Source organism: Spea bombifrons, chromosome 1, assembly GCF_027358695.1.
Source record: "Spea bombifrons isolate aSpeBom1 chromosome 1, aSpeBom1.2.pri, whole genome shotgun sequence".
In the NCBI taxonomy this organism is placed as follows: Eukaryota; Metazoa; Chordata; class Amphibia; order Anura; family Pelobatidae; genus Spea; species Spea bombifrons.
The window spans coordinates 86,213,749-86,240,010 of NC_071087.1; the positions used below are offsets into that span (position 1 = coordinate 86,213,749).

Below are 26,262 nucleotides of genomic sequence, written 5' to 3' on the forward strand. Positions count from 1 at the left end.
ACACACCGGGGTCTGGTACACAAATCAGGATCAAGAACATAGCCAAGGTCATACACACGAATTCAGATCTTTAGCTGCAAGCAGACTAACAGGGACCCAAGCCAAACAACGCAAAGACCCAGACTGAAATGCAGAGCAGGTATATAAAGGGCTAAACTCAGTTAACAAGGCTCAGCTGTCCCAAGTAATTGGATATGGATGCTCCAGAGAGGGAAGGGTGGCCACTAGTGGCTGCAGGTAGATATTAGAAATAATTATGATGATAAAAAGGTTTTGTACCATGTTAGCCGTTGAGAAAGCAGGAGAAAAGTACAGTTAAAATGATACCGTTACACTCTCAGTTAGCCAATAAATGGTATCATTTTAACTTTACTTTTCTCCTAGAAATAATAACGGCATAGTCCTGGCAGGCAGGGTGGACCCTGACAAGAGCTAACTGACAGCTAATGACTTCCCGGTTATTGCTGTTACTGACGTTATTTTATTTTTAACCAAGTCAATGCTGGTGTGCCATAGAAGCACAGGACATACTTTCATTTCGTCCCCATAAGCCTCCACGAGAGCAATTCTGCAACATTAACCCCTTCAGTCCTGCAATGGCATCTATATCGTGATTCTGGCATTGACGGGGTTGAGGCTGCATGGTCGCTCTCACATGGAGCGATCGTTCAGCAGGAGAATGTCACGAGTGTGTGGACAAGACCCTGAAGCTGCTTGAGGCAAATGGTCACATGTCTGGTAGTTTTGTACTGTGTGGGTACCTGTCCAGTGATTCTACCTGTGGCATCACCTATATATACTAGTATCTGGCCACCTGGCAAGTGCTTTGTTATCGCTAACCTAGTACTTGAGGCACCACACTATTGGGATCATAAAGTCTCTGGTCTTCTATCTTGGGGCTCAAACCTTAGATAGGCATATCAGAGTGACAATGAACAGGGAAAAAAACATGGTTGTGACACAAAAAAAAAGAACAAAAAAGACTGTAAACTGTGTTATAGATTTTAATTGTAGTTGTAGACATGTAGTATACATTTTTTTTGAAGCGTTTCAAGTCTGTTTAGAAAATAAAGTACCATATTATCTTAAAATAAAACATCAACGCAAAAGTTATTTAAACACTAACACAATATGGCAAATATACAATAATTTGCTCTGTTTCAGCACAATATTATCATCTTGCAATAGCTAAGAGGCAGCAAATTGTAAACATCTGTGTGTCAGGGATTCACGCCAAAGGTGTCCAAAATGTCTACATCCTGTGGACAGTATAAAATCAGCAATGGAAGGTTGGCACCTTTGTCCCAGGGGCAAACACTTTAACACATACATGTTACTGTGTCTGGCTTCCAGTTAGGTAGGAGTGGAGTTTGGCTTTGCACATTCCTTCCAACAGTCTGCTCAGGATGCATGTGTATAATATGAAAACAAAGTAATAAATTAAATGAGAAAACAATTGATGCCTCTTATCAAAATAGAAAAGTAACATATTAAAATACTATATTGCGCTACTAAAGTTTACGTCCATGACTTAATTGTTTTTCACTTATTGAGGTATTGCATCTTGTGATCCTGGATGCAGATCATAGAAGAAGCAGCAGAAGAAAAAGTAGGAGAAGAAGAAAAGATGAAGAAGAAAATCTCTGATCATATCACACCTAAACACATTACCTACCTAGGTAATTCATACCTCTTGAGAACAACATGTAAATCATTTAGAAGTACAACAGGATAAAAACGAATAAAACATTAAAACTAGTATTATGATATATACAACAAAAATGTTTTTTATCATGAAATCTTACTACAGTTTATAAATAAGTCCCAATGATTTTAGTGCCAGTATTGTTTATTGTTAGATATGACTTTTCTGTGTCATTTTGGCAGAGCTTCTTTTATTTTATTAATTATTGATTTATATATTGACATCATATTCCGCAGCGCTTCTATTTCCCAAATTGAAAAAAATGCCATATGGCTTGTCTCATTTATAAAATGATGAAAGGCAGCTGCAACGCTTTGTGCATGTTGGTGCCTGGTAAACAGAAACAAAGAGGGTATGCAGTGTCACAAGTCTGTTGTCGTGGATGTTATTATTCTGGGGTTTCACTGTTTTCATCAGACCTGGTGGTGTTGGCTTCTGCCAATAAACGTTTGTAGTCCGTATTAAAGAAGATGACAAAGGCGCAAGAACCCAGGCTGCTCAAACCGGCCATAATCAAAGTTGAAACTGTTTTAAATAGACAAAGAAAAAGGTTAACCGCCATAAATCACACAATTGCATAAGTACTATGTTCACATGATTTGGTGTCCGATATTGTCAGTAGGGATGCACCGAAATTCAGGATGTACTTGGCCGAAACCGAAAATGCCCTTTTATTAAATATAAGTAACACACATTATGACCTTAAGCCACAGTCTTGGGTTTTCATATTTAGCTGTTATCCAATGAGAAATCTGCAAGTGACTGTAAATCCAGTAATATGGTCAGACCACCACTCCACACACTTGTCCATTGTATCACTATGAACCAGAAGCCAAGTTTAAAACCTGGTAAAACATTGCTCATTAGGAGAGAGAGCATAGCACAGCATGCATATCTAAACTCACAACAATGCACCACGGCTTCGTAGCACCATCTGAGAAGGTGGTGCAGAACATGTGACAAAGCTGCTGTTTACCAGACATCTCAATGATTATCAATTGAGATTCCAGAAGATTACCACTGGCCATACCTCATCAACAATTGCTTAGCAGACCCAGGGCCGGCCCAAGACATAGTGTCAAACTTACAACACCTATTTTCTACTCCCTGCATTGGCTTCCAATTAAATGTGAACATATTTTAGAATTGGCCTACTGACCTTCAAAGCCTTAAACAATCAAGGCCCACAGTACCTGAAAGAACTCCTCACACCCTATATTCCATCTCGCTCACGTCGGTCAGCCAACGCATCACTCCTGTCAGTGCCCAAGATAAAGACAAACTCAGAGGCTGGGCACTCTGCCACGTTTCCCCCAAATTCTGGAACTCTTTATCATGCTTAGTCAGAGTCGGGTACCATCATTACAGACTTAAAAAAGCTAGAGACCCACCTATTTTATCAGTCACTCAGACAGCTGACAATCAGGAACTTTTTTATATCTGTTTATATTGCTGTAAAGTGTCTAAGAGTCTTAGAGAACACAACACTATAAGAATGGCAAATTCTATCATTCTATAATTCTATATTATTCATCAGCAGACTGTCTGATTTATAGCACATGGAATTCAAGGGCCTTGGCTTTATAAAACTTCACAATTTTACATTAACAAACTAGTGGAAAATATGTGACCTCCAACCATATAATCTTGGTGGACACAATTGATTTTAACACAATCAATGCTTTATTTTGCTAAATGGACTATTTTCACTGACTATATAATTACATAAGTGGTCACATATGCACACAGGGTCGCTTTATGGTAAAATAATATTTTTATGTTAAAAGGACAATGTTTTTTTGTCACCATTACTATAGAAACGGAATAACGCAGAGCACATTAGTAACATGGTTTAATGATGCTTTTTCTGAAGCACGTTTGCCCTTTCCTTTGGATAGGCTTACATGTAGAGATTAAATGGAAGTATAGTCCTGGCACATCATTCAACAAAGTTGTCAAAAATACTACCGCTTAACCATAGAACTGTAACTGTTATGAAACACTTGGATAAGAACCTCATAAATAACGTAGCACTTGGTGGTATTATTCACTAATTGCTGCAGGGGAAAAACAAGATAACATCAGTACCTTAGAAAGTAATGTAGGGCACTCGTTTGTAAAGCTGAGAGGTAAATACCATCTAAATTCAATATACTGTAGGACTAAGAACTGATCAAACCCTTACGAAAAATTACTGCAGTTTTTCTGAAGTAATACTGCAGTTTTTTGGACATGAAAAAAATGCAATACTGCACTTTTACTGCAGTATTACTGCACATTTACTGCAGTTTTACTGCATTTGTACTTCACTGTACTGCAGTTTTACTGCAGTTATTTTTGTACGGAAGTACAAATGCAATAAAGCTGCAGTAAATTGAAGTACAACTGTAGGTTTGCAATATAAAAAAAAGTGCAGTAAATGTGCAGTAATACTGCAGTACAGTGAAGTACAAATGCAGTAATACTGCAGTAAATGTGCAGTAATACTGCAGTAAAAGTGCAGTATTGCAGTTTTTTCATGTCCAAAAAACTGCAGTATTACTTCAGAAAAACTGCAGTAATTTTTCGTAAGGGAAGTTAAAAGGTCTCTGTGAACCACCACCTATACGACTTAAAATGAAAAACACTGCTAAAAATGTGGTTTCTTTACACAAATGCATACAAATGGCGGTAGATTTTACTAATGTTGTGCTTCGACGCTTACCTGACCAGTCATATATTTCAATCTGATTTGTGCCGCATGAAGATGAAGAAGAAGCAGTAACCGGTTTAGTGAGACTTTGAAAAAGCAGCATGTAGATTAATCCTTGGATCTGGCTAGTTTTGTGAATAATAAACACAGTTAATGAGATTATTTTTGTAAGTACGAAGTAAAAGAACAAAATTGGTGTACACACTGTATCATTAGGATAAATTGCGACAGTATTATTCAGACATTATTATTCCAGTACCTATTTATTCCATAATAAATGTTCTGATCGTAGCTTTGTAAAGAATTAAGGACTCATCTAATTAGAGGACACGGAAAAGATGCAAATATTCAATAACATATTTAACTTAATCACCTTCCTTTTTGATTTGTGCAACAGTAACAGTCTACAACAAATTAATAAAACTACATTACTATGAATGAAAAACCTCAATGCTTTCCTTTTCTAGTCATTTGTTTGCAGGCACTGCTTGTACTGTACTGCTTGTACCATAAGAACCACATTGTACTTAATTGCAGATGCTCATATTAACACACACTGAGACACTTACACTTAAAATAACCAGACACTCACACTAACACACAGCCAGGCACCCTGATGCTAACATACCTAGACAGACACACAAACACTAACATACCCAGACACACACACATGCTACTCACTGTCTTCAATGCATTGCTGCCGCACTACTACTACTACTACTACTACTGGGTTGTTTGGGCATATTTTTAAACCTTGCTTACCCGCGAGTATACATGGTAACTGAGAACTTTCCAGGTCTCTCCCCTACTCATGCTCTCCCCATACTGATTTTAAAGGGAGGGGCAGGGCTGAGGAGGAGGTTAAGCAGGGCTTGCCCCCCAAGAAGCTATAAACAGGAGCGGAGCAGGTAGTGCAGGGGTAGAAAACTGCTGCAGAACAACAGTGTGACAGGCAAACAAAATAGATGGCATTACTTCTTACATGTACAAAAAAAATCACAGTCTATACATTTATTTAAAGTGTTGGTGGCATATATTAAATCAAATTTTGATATAATTTGACTTATTATTATAAACACAGATCAAAAACAGCATAAGGGGCTTATGGTTATCTAGTATTTTATTCATATATTATATTCACGGTTTCCTGCTTACCCTGATACGAAAGCCAAGCCAGTGGAAGTTCCTTCTCCAACAGGGTAAGAACACTCTACAGCTAGCTCCATGGCAATGGGGTAAATGGCAAATCCAAAAAATCCAAACAACGAACATATAATGGCCAGCAAGATATTCTGGTTCCTGAAGTTAGACGCCTGTGGTATAAACGGATATTCCAAAGCTTTAATTTAAATCCTTCTTCTAGAATGCATTTCAACCCATTACTGATAACACCACTAATATACTATTAATGTAATTGGTTACACAGAACATCTTTATTTAATGACCAATGTTTTAATACTGCGGAGCTAGAATTAGATAAATCATTTACTTCCCTTATCTTCACTCCGGTCAGGGCCAGAAATTCAGGGCCAGATTAACATACAGCATACATGCCAACAGTCCCGAAATTTCCCATACAAGCTGTGCTTTATAAGCACAGCTGCGTGTTGCCAAGTGTATCTCATAAAAGTCTACTTTATGGAGCTATGCATTTACATTCTGGGCTCCCGACCTGAAGTAGCGCCCCCTAGTGGAAACCTTAAAAGGCAGCTGTGTAAATGGGCTGATTTAGTATACCAAAAGATCTCCCATTGAACAGCGGGATATTGGGGGGAGGGGCTGATTGCCTCACTGTTTGGAAGAAAGAAGGTGGACTGCCTCCCCCTTGACCTGCCACCTTACATCACTGATTATATGTATGTGCTTATTTATATGGCCACATCCATGGTATGTACGCCATTACTTCTGCTCTTTTTTTTAAAATAGTTTTTGTATTTGCTGTCTGCATAATTCCATTCTTAGGCCAATCAAAATGTTCTGCTTCAGCCCCACAATCCATTAATCCAGCACTGCTGAAATGTTTGTATTAGATGGTTTAATTTATAATATTTATACATTTATAGTTTGCTCAAATTATTGGATAGGCCAGAAAATTTTAAACAAAAATACATTATTTTTACAGGATGAACTTACCACTGCAAATGCAATATTTGCTAGCGCAGTCAGGGAAAAACATATCTTGACAACTTCTGTGAATTTTTTTGTCCTGTCGACATACAGCCCACATACCAAAGCACCAACAACCCCGAAGAAAATAAGGAGGGCTCCACACACGCCTGAAAAAAACTAAGAAACCTATTATTAGAAACGCACAGGTAGCCGCACCATATTAAGTCTTACTTTGGGACCCCACACAGGTGTTTCTGCTATATATACAGTATTTGAATATATATACATATATATATATACATATATATTTTTTTTCATATATTTACGGTACATGAATTCAAAATCATAATAATGTTATTCGGTATACCTTAATGATATAGGTGCTTTTTAATTAATTACAGGGGCAGACTATGCAGCAATACATTCAAAAACAAAGAAGAACAAATTACAAGCTAATAATAATAATAATAAATAAATAAATAATTGAAGGTTTTACTGATAACTTATTTTTCTTTTTTTATTTACTTATTTATTAAAACACATAGGAGAACCCATTGCAGGCTGCCTCTGGCCGATGCCAATATATTTTACCCTGAATGAAATAGTATTAAATAGCAAAATGGCATTTAAAAGTATTAAACTTGTTTCTTTCAATACGTTGTCTTTGTTTTGATAAAGAATATTGGAACATATGAAGAGTTAATGTGGCGCAATAAACAGAAATGGTTAGAAAAGATATTCTTTACAACTAGGCCTCCTGGATGTGGATGCATGAGCATGCATTTGCTTAAAAGAATTTGACACTTTTATAACTAAATGTAGCATTAGAAATACAATTGGCAATACTGTTAAATGCCAAAACTGTTCCAAAAAACTTTTAATCATATAAAATGTTGTGTTAGTCACAATTTAGCTGGGAATATTTTTCATGTTGCTGAAAAGCAGACCATGATGTTACCGAGAAAAGCATTGTTTTGTTTTTAGGTGATTTTCCAAGAAAATAACGTTAAAGGATAGAAACTTTCAAATATAATGCAATTTTACAATTAGTTTGAAGCAAGTATGTAAAAACTCACATTCGGGTATCCTTTGAAACACAAAATTTGCTCCAGAAATGTAGAAAATGCTGTGAAGAGGCCAAGTCCTGCCCCAAAGCACAGCATTAGGATGACGTATGCCTTATTTTTCATGAGCTGTAAATTAAAACAATAAGATTAGAATATAAATTACTTCAAAACAATATATATATATATATAAAGTTGTAAAACACACACTTTTTAACTTCCTGTTGAGAAAAAACAAGAAATGGTCCTCCAAGGAAACTTTAGTCTGATGAACGGACAGAGCTCTTGGTGGTCAATAAATCGTATCTACTCTACTAAAAGTCATCAACATGCACTGCTTAATGTTTGACTTGTGCCAAGCTTCATACGTGCGGTGGACATGTCATGAAATTTAGTTACTGTGGAAATCTATACATTATATGTCCACAACAGCTCTGTCCACAACTCAGTTTTTGCAATTGAATTTTACTAAAGCACGGAATATTCTAGTGCCCACATAGCTGTAGGTAGGCAGAGTTAGCACCACTGCAGCCAGATGATTATCCTGATAACCCTGATCTAAAATAAGAGGTACTCCTCAAGTATATATAATGGGTATACATAACCCAGCAACTTCTGCCAAACTGGCGATGCTGCGACGACAACCTCCCCGATCCTCCAATTGGGCAAGAGGATGTCAACGAAAGTGTCAAATGAGGGCAATATGACGGCGCTTGCATTTATGTCTTCTCCCGGATTGGAGGCTCGGGGAGATGACATCACCACAAGTACTGCCATGTTGCCTTCAGTTCACCTGTTCTCTCACTGAAACAAGTTGTAGTTTAACAATGTGCCAAGCTAACCACAGCTGCTTTTGAATTGCTTACAGTGTTCGTGTATTGGCAATGCTTAACACTGCTCTAAATGATCTATGACGTGCGGCCTACACATAGCTTTCCAGCAGGTGTTGATCTTCAAGTTCCACGATCCTCACCCAGCACACATCTGCCAACATATTGACATAAATTGACTTGAATTTCTCAACAACACCTGAAAAGTTACCTGTTAATTATACCTGACCTACAAAATACTGGATACATGATAACTGAAGTTGGCGTTGTGCAGGGTCTTTTGTGGCTTACCTTTTTTAGGCCAGAAATAAAGGGCTCTGAAGCAGCATTTACTGCACTTGCTGATGGTGGAGTCGGCGGAGCTTTTTCCCAGATCCCTGCTGTTGCTAGGATGCAGGCTATTACAGCAGGGATGCCAAATATTCCCATCTTTAAACACAATTTTATGAGAATTAGTAATTTAGCAAAAACGAGACATATAGTGTATATTTAATTGTTTTTTTTAGCAATATCTGTCTGGGCACTCTGCTTGGAGTAAAAAAAATGGTTGCAATATTATAAAGAACTTTCCATATTACCATGTCTTGATATTCTTGTTTCATGGCAAAATTTTTATTAAGGCTGTCTACTGTTTTAGTGTGAATAAAAGAAAATGGTTGGTATGCTGTATTTACACATAGAAATTGTGTTGTACATGGCACAAGAAGGGAGTATAATTCTACATGTACTACATGTACTACCCCGATCCCATGCCCCAGAGAATTCGGGTGTCAACCCAAAGTTCTCCAGAGAGATCCCAGGTAGGCAACTGATCTGCCTAGGTTTCTGTTGTGGCAAGCAGTGTCTACAGAAGTTGAGAAGAGACAGACTCATCTGGTGTTTTGCATTGGGTTCTAATGCACTGGTGGGACTGGTGACCTTATGAACAGTGATTTACTTTTCATATTTATTGCTTTCTTAATTACCCTATTATAGGCCGCACTTTCCCCCCACTTAAAGTGGTTGTGCAGCCTATAATTGGGTTTAGGATCCAGATCCCCTGCGGCGCTGCAGGGGACTTGGATCTAATGGTAATTAAAAGTATGCACTGGTGCTTTTTAGATGATTGCCATCAAAGGAGGTCAAATAGTTTCTTGCAGTTTTTACCTTGTTTTCAGGAAAAAGATTTACAAAAATGTTTAGTGGCTCTTTGTTTTATTAATAGCATTTGTCACATAAACAATTCACAATCAATTATCTAAAAAGCCCAGTGCATACTTTTTTCCAGACTTCGATTAACTTTGATTAACTGTTTTTTATATATATATATGTGTGTGAGAGAGACTGCCTGAGTCTCTGTGTGTGAGAGAAAAACCGCCTGAGTCTCTGTGTGAGAGAGAGAAACTGCCTGAGTCACTGTGTGCGTGTGTGAGAGAGAGAGACTGCCTGAGTCTCTGTGTGCGTCTGTGAGAGAGAGAGACTGCCTGAGTCTGTGTGCATGTGTGAGAGACTGCCTGAGTGCGTGTGCGTGTGTGAGAGACTGCCTGAGTCTGTGTGTGTGTGTGTGTGTGTGAGACTGCCTGAGTCTGTGTGTGTGTGTGTGTGTGAGAGAGACTGCCTGAGTGTGTGTGAGGTTTTTATTTTTTAATACGAAATCTCGGAAGTGGTTACTAAAAAAATTGAATCCCACCACTGTTTAGAAGTACGTTTTTTTATTCATACTGAAAAGACTAATGTTTTTCACTTACCATAAGAGGAATGTATTCCTTATCTTGTACAATAGTCGGAGATAATATATTGGCAAGAAGTATGCCAATGGGATTTGCTAGAGAAAAATAAATACACAGATTATGGCATCGGCTGATCTGGCGCTTACAGTCCTTTCTGCTAACTCAAAGAGTTCAGATGCCTCAAATTACATTTTATGCTCTTACTTTTTTTTTAGATAAGAAGTATTTTGATATTAAGCATTGTTTTTCTATATGTATTTTTTTTGTTCTGAAGCCCTTAGGATGTAGTGTTACCAGTTGACAGTTCCTGATACAGAAGAGGCAATCTAAGCATTCACTTTGTCAGACACTCCTTACCTATTTTCCCTCAATTTGATCTGAGGTGAGAGTGGAAATTCCCAGCTTCCGTAGTATCAATCTAACCACACCACAGCCCCCAGTGCCTTCTAGAGCAATCCACTCCCCTTTTGATCACAGCTTTGTGCTGTGACTCAATTTTTTCAAATATATCCATATCAGGACGAATATGGGAGAGGGATGTGGCAAAAGATAGAGGGTGCAGGAACAGTCCCAGAAGTGGACATGTTCACCCACCTTTAAGAAAGAGCCATCTTGTGGAGCTTAGGTACAGTGTGTTGTGGTTATGTGGAAGCTGAGTCTACAACTCCCTGGGTCAGAGGACCTCCCCAGCTGACCCATGATCCTCAGTGTCCTCAAAAACAGGGCAATGGGATAGTTTAAAAAAATTGGAACTTTACCACAAAACTGGGACCACCGGGAGGTATGGAAGTAGGTGTACTTTTGGTGGGGTTTAGTGTGCGAGGCTATACAAAGGGAAATGTGAAATACTATTAGTCATGCAAACATTAAACATTCATTTTATTGCTCAAGGACTCAAACCAAATAAGAAAAGCCCACTGCTCCACAGATTTTCATTAGTCAGGGTGTCAGAACTGGATGATTAAGACTGAGCCATTCTATTGCTTGGCACAGACAGGGTGTTTGCCTGCCAGATGTGCAACTGAAAACATATTATGCAAAAATCTGATTCTAGTAGTAAATACTTTGTTGGGAGTTCCCCTTTTAAATTAATATTCTTCTCTTTTTTTCTTATCTTCGGTAAACCCCAGCACGCCCCTTTATCTCAGCCTCTTCCATTCACTCTTCCTTCCATCATTTCTTCCATCACCTCCACCACCAAGTCTTCCCCAACATTTAACAAATAAACTAAATGCAATGATTCTTGGTAATCTATTATATTACCACATAATAATGATATGTGTATAAACTGCAAAACAAAATGTTTCCATGATTCCCTGGGAAATGTAATATATATATATATATATATATATATATATATATATAAAATTGTATTCCTAATATTACTCACACATTGAAGCTATCATGTTGGCTGTTGCTCTTTGATGCTCTGGGAACCATACAGCAGCAAGCTTGGCAGGAACAAAAAGGACAAGTGGTTGTGCCGTGGCACACAGACACTGGCCCACAAATAAGTAATATAAACTGCTTGATCCTTTATTGAGAAACGATATGATACTGGCAGAACGTATTAAACTTCCCAACATGTTGAGCCAGGAACTCAAAATAACCTGGAAAATAAAGTCACAGAATTAGTGAAGCACACTAACACATGCGCCATTACGTTACTCCGCTAAACGCCACATCTGCTTCTGTTTGGAAACCGCTGCCAGCCCAGCAGTGTCCGGGATATAAAATAGTGAGTCCTAACTACCCCACTGTTATGAAATGCATACAACACTGGGCTGCTTTCAACACTTGTTTATTGCAGCCATTCAAACACATTGAGCACACCGGGCAGTTGCCCAGGGGCCCAGCCTCAAAAAAAAAAGTAGCGTATCTATAGAGGAGGGGGTGAGCAGAGAGGCCCCTTCCCCTGGGATGGTCTCCAAGGGAGTGTCGAGCCAGCTGCACGATTGTGCTATGCCCAACCAGCACTGCTCGGCGGGCGCCCCGGTGGGCAGTGCACGCCCGATAAGCAGGGCTGGTTGGGGAGATCACAATCCCCCTCTAACAGGCCCAACATTAGGGAGCGCGAGGTCTGTCACTTCAGACCTCGGCTTCCTCCTCCCTAATCACTACGCGCCGGGAAATTTTGCAGAGCGCTGGCTAATAGTGGGCTAATAGTGATGAGGGCGCGCGATAGTAGAGTGGAGTCACAGACCTCGCACTCCCATGACAGGATGGAAGATGATGGAAAAGTAAGAGATATGACGAAAGGGCTGTGTATATGTGTGTGTTTGTAAGCTAGTGTGTTTGTAAGCTAGTGTGTTTGTATGGGCAGTGTGTGTGTATGGGCAGTGTGTGTGTAAGAGCAGTGTAGGTATTTGTGTGTTTGTAAGCTGGTGTGTGTATATGTGTGTGTAAAGGCAGGGTTGTGTAAGGTCAGTGTATGCGTGTATATGCGTGTTAATGGGAAGGTGTGTGTAAAGGCAGCATGTATGTGTGTTTATGGACAGATGTGTGTGTAAAGGCAGTGTGTAAGGGCAGTGGATGTGTATATATGTGTGTGTTTGTAAACTGGTGTGTGTATGGGCAGTGTGTATATTGGCAGTGCGTGTGTGTATGTGTGTAAGAGAATTATAGGTATTTGTAACAAGGCGATGGAACTTTATAAAGATGGCAGAGGATATAAAAAGATATCCAAAGCCTTGAAAATGCCAGTCAGTACTGTTCAATCACTTATTAAGAAGTAGAAAATTTGGGGATCTCTTGATACCAAGCCAAGGTCAGGTAGACCAAGAAAGATTTCAGCCACAACTGCCATAAGAATTGTTTGGTACGCAAAAAACAACCAACAGGTAACCTCAGGAGAAATAGAGGCTGCTCTGGGAAAAAGATGCGGTGGTTTCAAGGAGCAGGAAACGATGATCCTTGAACAAAAATGAGCTGCGTGGTCGGGTTGTCAGAAAAAAGCCTTTACTGCACCAATGTCACAAAAAAGCCCAGTTACAAAATGCCTGACAACACCTTGACAGGCCTCACAGCATCTGGCACACTGTAATTTGGAGTGACGAGACCAAAATAGAGCATTATGGTCACAACCATAAGCGCTATGTTTGGAGAGCGGTCAACAAGGCCTGAAGCGAAACGTGGTTACAGCAGAAAAACGTGAATGTTCTGGAGTGGCCATCACAGTCTCCTGTTTAGGGGCAGAAGTGAGACAGGCAGGCTGTTTAGGGGAGCAAAGGTAGCAAAGGCAGGCTGTTTAGGGGGTAGAGGTGGCGCAGGCAGGCTGCTTCAGGGGCAGTAGTGGCACGAGGAGGCTATTTTAGGGGCAGAGGTGGCACAATTTATTTTTATTTTTTCAGATTCTTAGTTTTTCCCAGTTGACATACAGTTTACAAATTTGTGAAATAAATATTCTTGCCAAAATTCATTTTTGTGTGTGGGGTGCCACATACGGGATCTGCCCGGGTGCCAAATACTCTAGGCATGCCCCTACAGTTGAATATGAATCCCATAGGAAATGAAAAATAAAAGGAATGTGTTTTGACTGCTCACTCATGTGTTTCTTAAAAATGGTACATATATTACCAGTTCTCCAAGGGTATGCAAACTGTATGTAAATAAACAACATTATCCCTGGAGACCAGGTTCAGGATTGAACCTGCCATGACATGTCAGGTGACCTGATATGTCACCAAACAGGTTAGTGAGGGGCTAGACAGACTTCAATTATTTGGGGAAAACGTTTTACACTTAAAGGGACACTCCAGCCATTGCATGGACTTTAATGCATATGAAACCTGAAAGGTCCCTTTACATTCTCATGTGGTTCCCCTTGCAAATCCGTGAAGGCATTCTGCAGATTCCCCCATCGCCTCCTTCCCTGCATTCCAGCTCTCGGTATTCTTGGGATACAAATATATACGACGCACTTGGGGAAGAAGGGTGTGATGTCACTACAGATATACCTTATGGCATGGTATACTCACTGTAAATTATCATGAGCAAAAAACTGTCATATAAATGTGTACTTACAGCCGATCTTAAACCAAGCGTGTCCAAAAACCATGACGCTCCAAATCCAAATGGTATAGATATAATTACATATACAAGAGAAAGAAAGTTGACATCATCAAGCGTGCAATTGAAAAAGCTTGCTGTCAAGTCGGCCACCGGTGCAAAGCTGATCCATAACTGAAATATGAAACGTATAGAGATATTAATCAGAAATATATATATATAGTATTTAGTACAGTAATTCAGTATGTTAGAGGTCCAATCTACATGAAACTACTGACACACCAAGTAAATTTTAGCTTAAAGACTACATTTTCTTTTGAGCTTTATGCATTTTTCTATCAGTACTTAAAGCTGCCATTATGAGGGCTGAACATTGTCTATTTGGCCAGAGAATGAGCCGCAATAGAAATGGTAAGCATTATTGGTGATCAGCAGAATATCTTGGCTAGGGTGGCTAGGCTTAGGGCAGCAGGTCTGAGGACAGCAGCCTCTGTCGCTCATTATTGTAACCAATTATTAATGGATCAGGGGACCGGGTATGAGGTCAGAGACATAACTTGTAACTGGCCCGTTTACAGGGCTGTGCTTCAGCTGGCACAGTGTCCATAGTATGTCCCCCTCACCCTGATATGACTTTATGCCCCGATACTTTACACAGAGAACTCACTACATGCTAAAGAGTAGGTAGGTCCTGGGGGCATCTGGTAGTGCTGCTCTCAGGCCAGATATTAATACTGTATGTGCCAATTTTTTTATACAATTTGGACAGTAGACAAGTTATTGCATAATATCTAATATAACAATTATTAAATATGTTTTAGCTATAGCATGGGTCATGTTTTATACATATATAACGTGTTGGATTTACAATTTACCGATCAGTTCCTTTGCACACAATAAATTTACCCGGAACTGACATGCATAAGATGAACAGTTCTTTCAAAAATGAAATGCTAGGACATTATTTATATGACAAACAGAGAAGATGTATACATTGTATTTGGCAAAATGTAGCCATAAAATGAAGGGAAAGAGGATTTTTTTAGAACTTAACGTTAAAATATATATATATATATATAATAATTCAAATCCAGTGACATCATCATTTTATCATCAGAGGTATCATCTGTTTACAAGAAAGATCTATCAAGACACCAAAGAGATTTCTGGTCAAAGAGTTAATAAAGTAAAATAATAATAATAGTAATAATACAGTCACAAAAAAGAAAAAAAAAATGTAACAAGTATCAAAACACATACAAATATAAAGAAACCCTTTTTAAAAAAAAAAAAAAAATTAAAAGTGTGGTATGTAAAAACCTATGAAGAACGTTTTTAGAAGGGTGATTTAATGAAGTTTAGTAAGAGAGGAGGTGAAGCAGCCTCCCAGCAGAAGTGGTAGAGGCGCATACAGTGAGGGAACTTAAACATGCATGGGATAAGCATAATACTATCCTTTTTTTCATTGTTATATTTTAGTTTTTTTTTGAAATATTACATATATATATATATATATATATACATATATATACATATATTCATATATTTAGACTATTTATATGTGTGTGTGTGTATATATATATATATATATATATATATATATATATATACTTTAAAGCCCTACTTCTTAGAAAAACATAATTTGTGTGGGTACATAAAACAGGAAAAAAAGGAAATAAAACCACAAATAGCTTGTCATAGTCATAGTGTAACCAGCACATTTTTTTTCAATGAAAGCATAGCCAAGCACACTAAATAAAATATCACTACATTGCATGTAAACATAGAGTGAATTTACATTTTAATTAAATATATGTCTAGACTGGAAGCTCTAGGGCCCTCCTCACCTGTTGTTTCTGTAAGTCAAATTGTTATGTTATACATTACTTGCTATGTCCTGTCTACCCATTGTACAGCGCTACGGAATATGATGGCGCTATAGAAAACAATAACCCATAATAATTATTATAATAATGTCAGGGTAAATATAAACCGTCGGATCACATGTACTCTGGTTACAAAGTGGACAAACAGAAAGAGCTACTTAACTGCTGTTAAAGTGCATGTTAACCTTTTCAAGATTTTCCAACTAAACAAACTTTGATGGATTGCTTCACAAGCCATTCAGATTAAAAGATAACCTGAATTGACTCTGGACTGTATGGCATGACCTCCATGGAATCCAGCAATGAATTCCCAGTTTAGATTGTAAGCTCTTGGACTTTTTTTATTGTAAGGAACATGTTAACATACACAGAGCTCGCTGATAACGAATATTACTATAATGATAATAACGTGCTATGAAGAATGACTTTTCCTGGTAGGGTCCCTTCACCTACCATTGCGTTGGAGCAGTTTAGGAGACACACCGCTCCAAGGATGAGCCATCTCCTCTTGTACAGCTTGAAGTCAGCGATCTTTCTTAGTAAGCAGCACCTCTCCGAGTCAGGGTCCAGGCGATCTCTTTCATCATCCCCCATATCTGAGTCTTTGTTGTCAGATATTGATACAGATCCACTACCTTCCAAGGATCAGCACTCCAGCATCCCCATAAAGCAGGTGCCAGGTACAGTGTAGGACCAAGTAGCACCACTCAAACTCCGGACCTCACACATGGACAGCTGATCGTGGAGACCAAGCCTGCAATCTGCTCTGAGGTTCTTCACTGGTATGCGGTGGCCCTGGCAAGGATCACATCCCCTTTCACCGAGTTAGCCTTACTTTTCTTTAAAAGTCATTGTTGTTCACTAAGGCTGACTCACATAGACTGTGCATGGCCACTCCTCCTGTGTGAGCACTGGGGAGGAAGAGGAAGCCTCACACAGCACAAAATGACAAATCTAAGGCCAGCCTCCCATGCCAGCTGAGCTGACTGCTGTGCAAATCACAAGAGAAACTCAACAGAGCTGGCTCTTTCATAGCCACCTTAAAAAAAGAGAACTTTTAGCTTCTTTTCTTAGTTTTAGAATTGTTCTTGTTAGTTTAGATCCAGCTTCCTGCTCCTTTTCTGTTCCAAAGATTAGCAGCTTAAACTGTGTGTGTGCTGTCACTTCAGCAAGACATATTGGTGGAGATCATCTTCAAACACTTATGGTTCCTTATGGAACTGTGCTTTGATACATCCATGTCTTCTTGGGTTTTATTAGGTAAAGCAGAAGCTGGCTGGAATTGTGGTTGCACATCAAAATCTATTTAGGCATTGTAAGAAGACAAACACAGTGAGCTTCTCATACAAAAAAGACAGTGCAGCTGTCCATTCATATTTCAGTAAGGTAAAGGGCATATCAAGAAATCTTACTGACTTAATGATGCAGTATATAGGTGGCATTGCCTGTTAGACTGGCGATCGCGATGTGACCCTGGCACTTTAAGGCCAGCAGCCGCCAGATGATATAGGTGCGGCCGACAGCTGGATATCCACCTCCGCACTCTTCTTTTGTATACTCACAAAACTGCCAGAATCACAAGCATCCACAATTCTTGCAGGAAAAGCTCACTGGGATTGCCGGTTCAAAAGTAACTGTAAGGTTGCTCAGTTGAAACTGCAGCTCTCCTGCTGAGTTTAGCATAGAAACAGACTTGATTCAGGGCTGGGACCTTCTTTCCTGATGTATTACATGCATTACATACATATGGTACACCGTGTATAATGTTTCACTACTGTATCTATTCTGTTTTCATTTTAAAACTTTGGCTTTGGGGCAGTGATTTTTTGAAAGATATATTTCTAGTGGAAGAGTTGGAAGGGGTTTGGGCATCTAATTTTTGCACATTTAATTTGTTTTATATTTTCACTTTTTAAACTGGAGTCGCCCTTGAGGTTTTTATAGACCTTTTATCCACATGGTACCCCTTATGATGTCATGGTGGCACCACAAGGTTGTGAATATATTTCATTTTCATTTTTTAAAAATATTTTTTCACACTTTTATTCCCACAGCAGCTCATCACCGAGTGACCATGAAACAGGGCTCTGGCATGAATATTTAAATTTGTTTTTGTGTGTTATATACGATATATTTGGCTATAAATGTCTTCCATTGAAGTCTAAGTAGAACAGCAATTCAATTGCTGCCCACACAGACTACCCAACACTGTTGTTCCAGTGTTGTTAATGACGTCAGTATTTATTGGACATCATTTTATTCACGTAGTACATTATTTAACTGAACATAGTTCATAGTCATGTGACCTAACATCATATATATAATGTTTGGTCAGTACCAGACGGGCACAGTAAACCCTATGCATTTGTCCACAGGCTACACTTTTGACCCCTAGGACGGTAAATTTGAAACGCTGTCCGTCACTAGCTCGTCAGGAATTTGAATAGTGCGTCCAGACTAAGAACTAGGATGCTATTTTGTGTTATTTTGATGTGTACATTTCAATACATTATATATCTATAACTGTTACAATGTGGACTAGCAACGATAAAAAAAACAAAAAACGATACAATACATTACAATAGTACAGGCCAAAACACATCAGCTATTGATGTACCATGGAATAGAATGTCACCACTAAGTAATGTGTTTCATAAAGAGTCCAATTGATTTAGAGGTGATGATATTAACGGTAGCACACAGAATGCATCACGCACCTTGAACAATTTGCAAGTCGCTGAAGCACAAATTGTAGAAGAAACATCGCATATGAATGCTAAGGGTGCTATTCCTAACATATACACTTAGAACAGTGTGACTTAATGATCGTAAGTAAGGCAAATACAGTAGTAGCTGGCAAATAATGTTTTTCTCTGGCAGGAGAAAAGAGATGTAAGACCTCTGTGTCTATATAGTCATTCTTGTTAATATGGTGTCTGTGACAGTGAGGCCTCTTATGATGGTCTTTGCTCAATTGCATATGGGGAACACGTGGCCTTATATGCCAAACAGATTCCACACAACTGCCCAGTGGACGAGGTTCTTTGAACAGTGCATATCGTTGAGGTTCCTCATTTATGTTCTGTGGTTCCTTTAGGTCTCCCTGAGCAGTCTTCTTTAACAGTTGGCAAGTCATTGTAGGGTAAAGCAAACAGTATGGTTAGGTTCTTTGGTGATGTGAAAGACAAAAGGGAGCTTAAAAAAAGCTTCTAGAGACAGTGAAGGAGAACATCATAGTGGTCATTCTGGGTCAGGGAACTACCAAGGGTAGGCTATACAGACCTCTGCCTCTTTTGGGTGAGTGGCATTGTGAGGTGTGGGGTCAGCCATGGGTCAGGTGGAGCTAGTCATACACTGGCAGGATTACCCTTGTACAGGGGAGTGGCGAGTCCCTAAGAGCCTTAAATGGGGTGGGAGTGGAAGGCTAAGTGGAGTGGGAGTGGGTACGACCAAACACTGATCCTCTGCCCAGAGAATAATGAAAGTGATTTCAGAGAAAGCAGTGCTTTACCTTGTGAATCCGGGTCAAAGCCAGAGTGTTTTCAGGTATGCTGATGTTGTGACATCAGTTTTTCAATTCCTACATATTGGTCTTGCCAACTGTAAAAGTAACACAATAGGAAGTAACAGTGGTATTATTTTTTGTGTATTAAGGAATTATTTTGCAAACAGTGAGTCCTATGTATAATTCCATTTCTTAGGTATAGTAGTTGTGAGAGAGGGAAACATTTGGTCCTCTGATGTTGAGGCTGAGGAAGCATGAAGCCTGAGGTGTACCATATTTGCCCGAATATAGGCCGCACCCCCCCCACTTTAAGTCTTTAAAGTGGGGGTGGGGCTTATATTCGGGGATTAGCGCAGGAATGCGCAATTCATATTGCCCGACACCCGGGACATGCAGTTCCGGGCGCCGGGCAGACAGCAGGGTTCGGATACAGATCCCCCGCAGCGCTGCAGGGGACCTGCATCCTACTCTCTGATACGCTGAGACAGCCTCCCCTGCCAGCACTTTCCACGGGGACAGTGCCAGCACGGGAGATTGTCTAAGCGCATCGCGCAGGCGTTCAACGGCTGCGGCGTTGCGCGCAAACAACTTTCGCTGCTGGTACGTCTGCTTGATGTGCTTTAACAATATCCCTTGCCGGGACTTCCCACATTGAGCAGACGTTCATCGGAAGCGGAGGTTGTTCACGCTCGCACCGCCACAGCCGGTGAATGTCTGCGCGATGTGCTTTAACAATCTTCCTTGTGCCACGCAAGACACCCGGCAGTCTGCTTTGGTTAGTCTAGGGGGGGCACATCTTGGGGGCAGAGTGGCAGCATATCTCGGGGGGAGAGAGTGACAGCATATCTAGGGGGGAGGGCAGAGTGGCAGCATATCTGGGGGAGCAGAGTGGCAGCCTATCTATTACAAAATGTTTCTTTAAAAAAGCACCTAACACCTCAGTGAGTGGCCCATTCTGGGCATCTGTAAGTGAGAGTTTGACCTTTTTGTTCTGTTTCTTACTGGCCTGGCCTTTTGGCAAGTATGTAATGGATTAATTTTATAATGCTGGACATGGCACGGGACATGTGTAAAACTTGATTGAGTACATTTTTGCCATGGTTTTTGAGCATGCACTGGAAATGCCAAAGTGGTGCCAGGTGCTGAAGATTGGCTATTCTTGGGGAGATGGGCTACACTTTTGGCCACCACCTCCACTTGAAAAATTCTGTGGTTCCCCCTTGGAGGTTGGGCCAAACAAGCAAGCTCTACTTTGAGCCTACTGGATATAAAGTGAACGTAGGGGTTGCCCATAGGGGCACCACACCCCAGAATAGGAAGATTGAAAAACCAGTGTTCCACTATGGCCTTATGCGGACACATGGCTCCCTCCGCCATCTTCACAGATGACATAGAAGAATGAAATGTTAGAATTCATTTTTATATTTATACTGGGAAAAAGCATGATTATGCTGTTCTATTCTGGTGTTAAAAATAGAAATCAGGAATTGTACAGATTGTGACAGTTTCCCCTTTAAATATCAAATTTCGGATTCTGAAACGATTGAGTGAATGAATCATAGTTTCATTTCTCATAAACAATATGCCCAACCATGCTAAAAATATAGCTTTATGGCACCTCATTTATTCTTTATTCTTACTTGGAAGTAGGAAAACGGAGTTCTAAAATCTACAATATTAATAACATTGTTTTGCTAGCTGCTGCTACTCTGATGTCAATGTGGGGGCTTCAGTAGCTACATGGCTCATCTTCCTTGGGCGCATGCTTGCACCCATCTCAAAGCAAATGAGAGAAGCTACATGCCATTTCGGCACTGCCTTTCTATGCGGCCATGCTTGCACATCATAAGCATTTTATATGGTTCAGGTGGCCAGTTCAAGACTTTTGAATTAGCTGCTGTCAGGCAAATCAGGCAAATACATCTAAATCTAAATTGAAGATCTGTATTTGATTTAGGAAAGAAAGCTTTGCAGGACGCTCATCTAAACACAAAATTAGAAAGTAGAACAAAGGTAAGGAGACATAGACCCAGCTGTTGGAGGTTGCCAAAATCAAGTAATAATAAATTATATATCTATCTATATATATATATATATATATATATATATATATATATATATATATATATATATATATATATATATATATATACATAATATACATACATATATACATATATATGACCAAATATGGCAAAACCAAATAACACCAAAGCATATTTCCATCAGAAATAGTGGTCAGGTCAGGAATGAGACCAGTGAAATTTCTTCTTATGTATACTTCATCTTGTTTGTGAAAAGGGGTCTATTTGCTATGTTAATGGCCCCAAAGAACTTCTGCATGGGGCAGTTAACCCTTCAAGCCCTTGACCCCCAGAATATGTTAACTCATCACATAACTATAGACAAAGCTTGTTTGTGGGTGTGCAATACAATCACGGATTCAAAAGGCACTTGTGCACTATGGATTATATTTGTCCTAAAAGGGGGGGGGCATCGTCAAACTGTACCTTCTCTTGAGAAGATCATTTAGCATTCTAAATTAAAACTGCACTCTTTCAAACAAAATGAATTTCTCCCAGAAGAATGTGTCAGAAATTAATAGGCCCACATTCTGTGTGCTTATTTTTACAATAATATAGTCTTTGAATGTGTCTACCTTGAAATCAGAATCCCTCTGGAAGTATAATTGAGTTAATAAACCAAGATCGCAAGTTATTTTGTTCTTAATTGAACCAAGAAGGGTGGGGGGATAATAACTTTGTTTCAGTCACTGAGAATTCAATAAATAAAATTATAGGAGGACCAGAAAATAATGCCACTGAGGACATACACACTCATACACTGTCACGGTTAACAACATTTAGTGAAATTCTAAACGCTCCAATTGAATGTGCTGAAAACTTGATGGTTTGCTATTCAAAGATGCATCTTAAACGGTCACCTCTTGTCATAAGCCCCATGTAGTACCTTGTAAAGGTCCAAATGGAGGCAAGGCGTAATGACTGTGCAGATGTGTATATAGTTATTATATGTACATTTAATACTTACCCAGGTAACTGGAATTAACCCCTTAAGGACAATGAGTGGTCCCTAAACCCATTGAAAACAATGTATTTTGAACTTTGTCATTAAGGGGTTAAAGGGACACTTTTCTGTCCCCTGGAGCCCAACCAATGAATAATCAATATTATAGTAAATTGTAAGTGTCTCCAGATGGAAAATATTTTCACCGAATGAATACCGACTGAATGGTGAATTTTTCATAGCCAATGATAACAGGTTTTTAGGTTAAAAAAAATATCAATTTAGGACATGCTATCATTTTGCCTCGCTTAAGTGAGAATTTGTTATTTCAGTTTAATCTCTGTGTGGCCTTTTTTAGCACTCATAGTCTATATTTAAATGCAAGCTTGAATTAAGACAGGTAGTTGAATAGCAAACCATAATTTTTTTTATCCTCTAGATTGTAAGCTTGCGAGCAGGCCCCTTTTTACCTAATGTACCGGTTTGTCTTATTCTGTCAATTCTAGTTTTTTCATACCCTTTAAGATATTGTAAGAAGTGCTGCGTAAATTGTTGGCGCTATTTAAATAAAATATAATTATAATAATAATAATTTTACATTGACTTTTTAGTCTTTAACTCACCCCAGATATGGCTATAGCTACCGTATTTGTATATAGCTAAAGAACCTGCTCTTTAATGAAGAGAATGGGTTTTATTTGCTAAATTATATTTTTAACAATGGGTAGATACTAATCACCTCAGCTTCAGCCCAGGGCGACTGTCCATTCTTTGCCCACTGTTTAAGTCTGCACTAGTTGTAGATGCAGACAAACTAAGACACTTCAGGTGCAGCTCCTACTTAAAGTAAGGAAAGGGAAACATTTGATACAATCAGGGCTGGACTGGTGACGACGGGGTGGCCCTGGCACTTTAAGGCCATTGGCTGCCTGATGGTTAGTGGTGGACTGCATAGATCAGGTGAGTGTTGTCCAGTGGCCCACCAGACATTTGCCCAGTATGCCATATGGCCAGTCTGGGCCAACATTGAATAAGCTATAGATTTGTTGGATTATTGAAGGCACAAATGCCTTATGTATTATAACCAGACTGAAGATATTGGAAAACAGTTATTTGCAGAGAACATTATTTAGATATTACAACCTTTAATGAGTGTAGATTTTTGTAGGTCTCCATAATCAACTTTGAATTCATAGAAAAACCTGAAAATGATTCTTTTAGTATAAAAGGAAAGCTGAAAATGGGCTCAATGCTCAAAACACTCAGGGACCCCAATACTTTCCTGTGCAGATGCCATATTTTCTACCGAGCACAGGGATAAGACATCATGCCTAGTTTTGCAACTCAAAAGGAGGCACAGCATTGGGTGCAGAATGTGCAGCTATGGAGGCTATACTGATCAGGCATGGTCAGATATATCCCTTGTAACTGGCCTTTTAAGGGACACAGGAGCAGGACTCTGAAAGCACCCTTCAAAAGGGGCTTCTCTTGCTATGTGTCCAGGGAATCTTATGTAACATCTGACCCTAAAGGGGACAAGATTTCATGGGGGGTAGAGTGGGACAACCTGGATTTGGCAGGAAAAAAAGAGGGGAACAAATAGAAAGAGAAGAGGGGGAGTCAAACGAAAAAGAGAATTGAGAAACAGTGGAGGAGTAAACATCTGGGGATGTTGGTAAAAAAAAAAAAAGCTTGATAGTGGAACCACTAGTCTTTCAGCTGGGCTTTGTGACTCCATGTTGAGAGCCCGGTTATTTAACATTTGTGCTTTTCTACTGTACAGGTAGTAAAACCAAAGCGATAACCACAATAATAACCAATTAATGTTTAGAAGGAAGGCAATCGAACCAGCTATGGTTCCTCAGAGGTTTCTTCCACTCTCCTGATTGTGGAAGGGTGACGTTTTATGATTCCAGAGGTACCTGGTCAGTCCTGAGGCCTATTTCTTTTTAACCTTCAATTAAATAACATAACTCTTGCTAAATTACTATTACTACTTCGTTATGTTTTTATAGTATTGGCACCTAAGCTCTTGCCATATAACAATTCATTAATTTATTAATTGCCTTTGTGATGCCCTCTGTGAGTTGGCAAGAGGGGCATAGCAAGTGCTACAATTAAGCAATTTTTTCTTTACTGAAGGCTAATCTCAATAATCCCTGCAAGGAGATGAAAGTAAGGTGAAAAGTTCTACACAATTCTTAAAATGAAAAGTAATCAAATGTAGTAATTAATTAATGTTTAAGGTGTCTCCAATGATGTCACCATGACCTTACCAGAAAACCTTTTAGTTACAATAGATATCTCTGGGATTTACAAATGGGATTGTTGCTTAAATGAAAACAAAAAATATAACAATTAAATACCAGGAAAGTTCCCAGATATGTATATCAGAAATGTCTGCATCCAATATTATTTTGGGTGGGGATTTTAACTTGGTGCCAAATACAAACTTGTAAACATCCACCCTGACCTCTTGTAGTAAGTTATTTTCAATACTTTTGTTAGAGCTTTTTTATCTATCTAACCCTGTTGACAAACAATTCACACCCGCATGACTAATTTTCTAGATAGGACTTTTTTCTGATCCCAAACACTTTATTGTACAGGACCAAGGACATGTAAATAATGGACCATGCCCCTATCTGGCTGGATCCTATGTTAATTAAATCTCGTCAGGTTTCTTCCAATTGGAGGTTCTCATCTACTATCCACTAATCAGATACTATCCTAACTTTTCTCGAAAGAGAATTGAATAATTACATGAATGATAATATTAAACATCTATATGACATAAATCTATCCTGGGAAGCTTCCAAAGCGGTCATGAGGGGACATGTCATGGCCTATGTGGAGGAGCGCAGTGGGGAGTCCGAGGAGAAGCTATTGTAGCAACTACAACTAAAAGATGAGAGTCAAGGCTTGATAACAGGCCATGAAAAAAAATAGTAGCATGTTTGCTGAATTTTTAAAAGAAATTATAAACCAGAAACGTTAAAGTGACTAGCTCTATTTTTCGAAGAGCGAAAATCCCTAAACTTTCCCAACAGGATAGGGGCATGAAATTAAGTCTTAATCCCTAATAAACACTGAGACACCTGGTCCCAATGGCCTTGTTCTATGCATATGCCCCTATATCTCATTGAAATTTATAATAATCTAGACAGGAAGGCCCGTCCTATGATTTTTAATGCTTCCAGAATAATTTCCTCTTATTGGCCAATATCTCTCTTGAACTAAGATCTAAAAATGTTATCTAAAATAAGGAGGCCCCTGCAGGCGTCCAACAGAGTCGCTTGCACGGCCTTTAACTCCTGACGGCGAACCTACGGACTTCCGCTCCCGTTAACCACTGCGATGCTGCGTAGATAAGGTAGGCTAGATGGGGAAGGAACCAGGGAGATTAGTAAATGAAGACAAACACAAAGATTCTTTGTGTTGCGTGTCTTCGTCTTTGTATACGTTTTGTTCATTTGTTTAGTATTCGGGCTGAACAATGAAAACACACCCTTCGTGTTCATTTTCATGTTCGCCCAAATACGAATGCACAAGTCTAGTACCCAATACACGGCTTTTAACCCTTGCATTTATCAGATATGTTGGTTCCTTCTCGAGAGTTTGGGGTGGGTCTATCCTGGGGTCCAGGTGAAAAAAAAATCCTTTTGGGACAATGGGTGTTAGAGCTTTACCTGGTAAATATTTCCGATACGAAAAAGTAAATGATCTT

General features: G+C 39.2%; 1 protein-coding gene across 1 annotated transcript; it reads right to left on the reverse strand.

Moving 5' to 3' along the window:
- Positions 1–1,907: 1,907 nt before the first annotated feature.
- On the reverse strand, positions 1,908–16,891 carry SLC49A3 (solute carrier family 49 member 3). The gene is made up of 10 exons (XM_053465804.1): positions 16,457–16,891; positions 14,133–14,291; positions 11,500–11,719; positions 10,128–10,204; positions 8,692–8,829; positions 7,583–7,699; positions 6,531–6,683; positions 5,553–5,710; positions 4,410–4,522; positions 1,908–2,230 (listed from the first exon to the last, which is right to left on the reverse strand). Exons 1-10 carry the CDS (start codon positions 16,595–16,597, stop codon positions 2,094–2,096), a joined length of 1,413 nt encoding a protein of 470 aa, XP_053321779.1. The 5' UTR covers positions 16,598–16,891; the 3' UTR covers positions 1,908–2,093.
- Positions 16,892–26,262: the final 9,371 nt, after the last annotated feature.

Bases quoted from the DNA above. Each gene is read 5' to 3' on its own strand.
- SLC49A3 (XM_053465804.1), bottom strand. From the start codon at position 16,597: ATGGGGGATGATGAAAGAGATCGCCTGGACCCTGACTCGGAGAGGTGC. The intron at 11,720-14,132 runs GTAAGTACACAT...TTTATTTTCCAG, and splicing joins CGCTTGGTTTAAGATCGGCT to GTTATTTTGAGTTCCTGGCT. The intron at 4,523-5,552 runs GTAAGCAGGAAA...TCACAAAACTAG, and splicing joins GGCTTGGCTTTCGTATCAGG to CCAGATCCAAGGATTAATCT.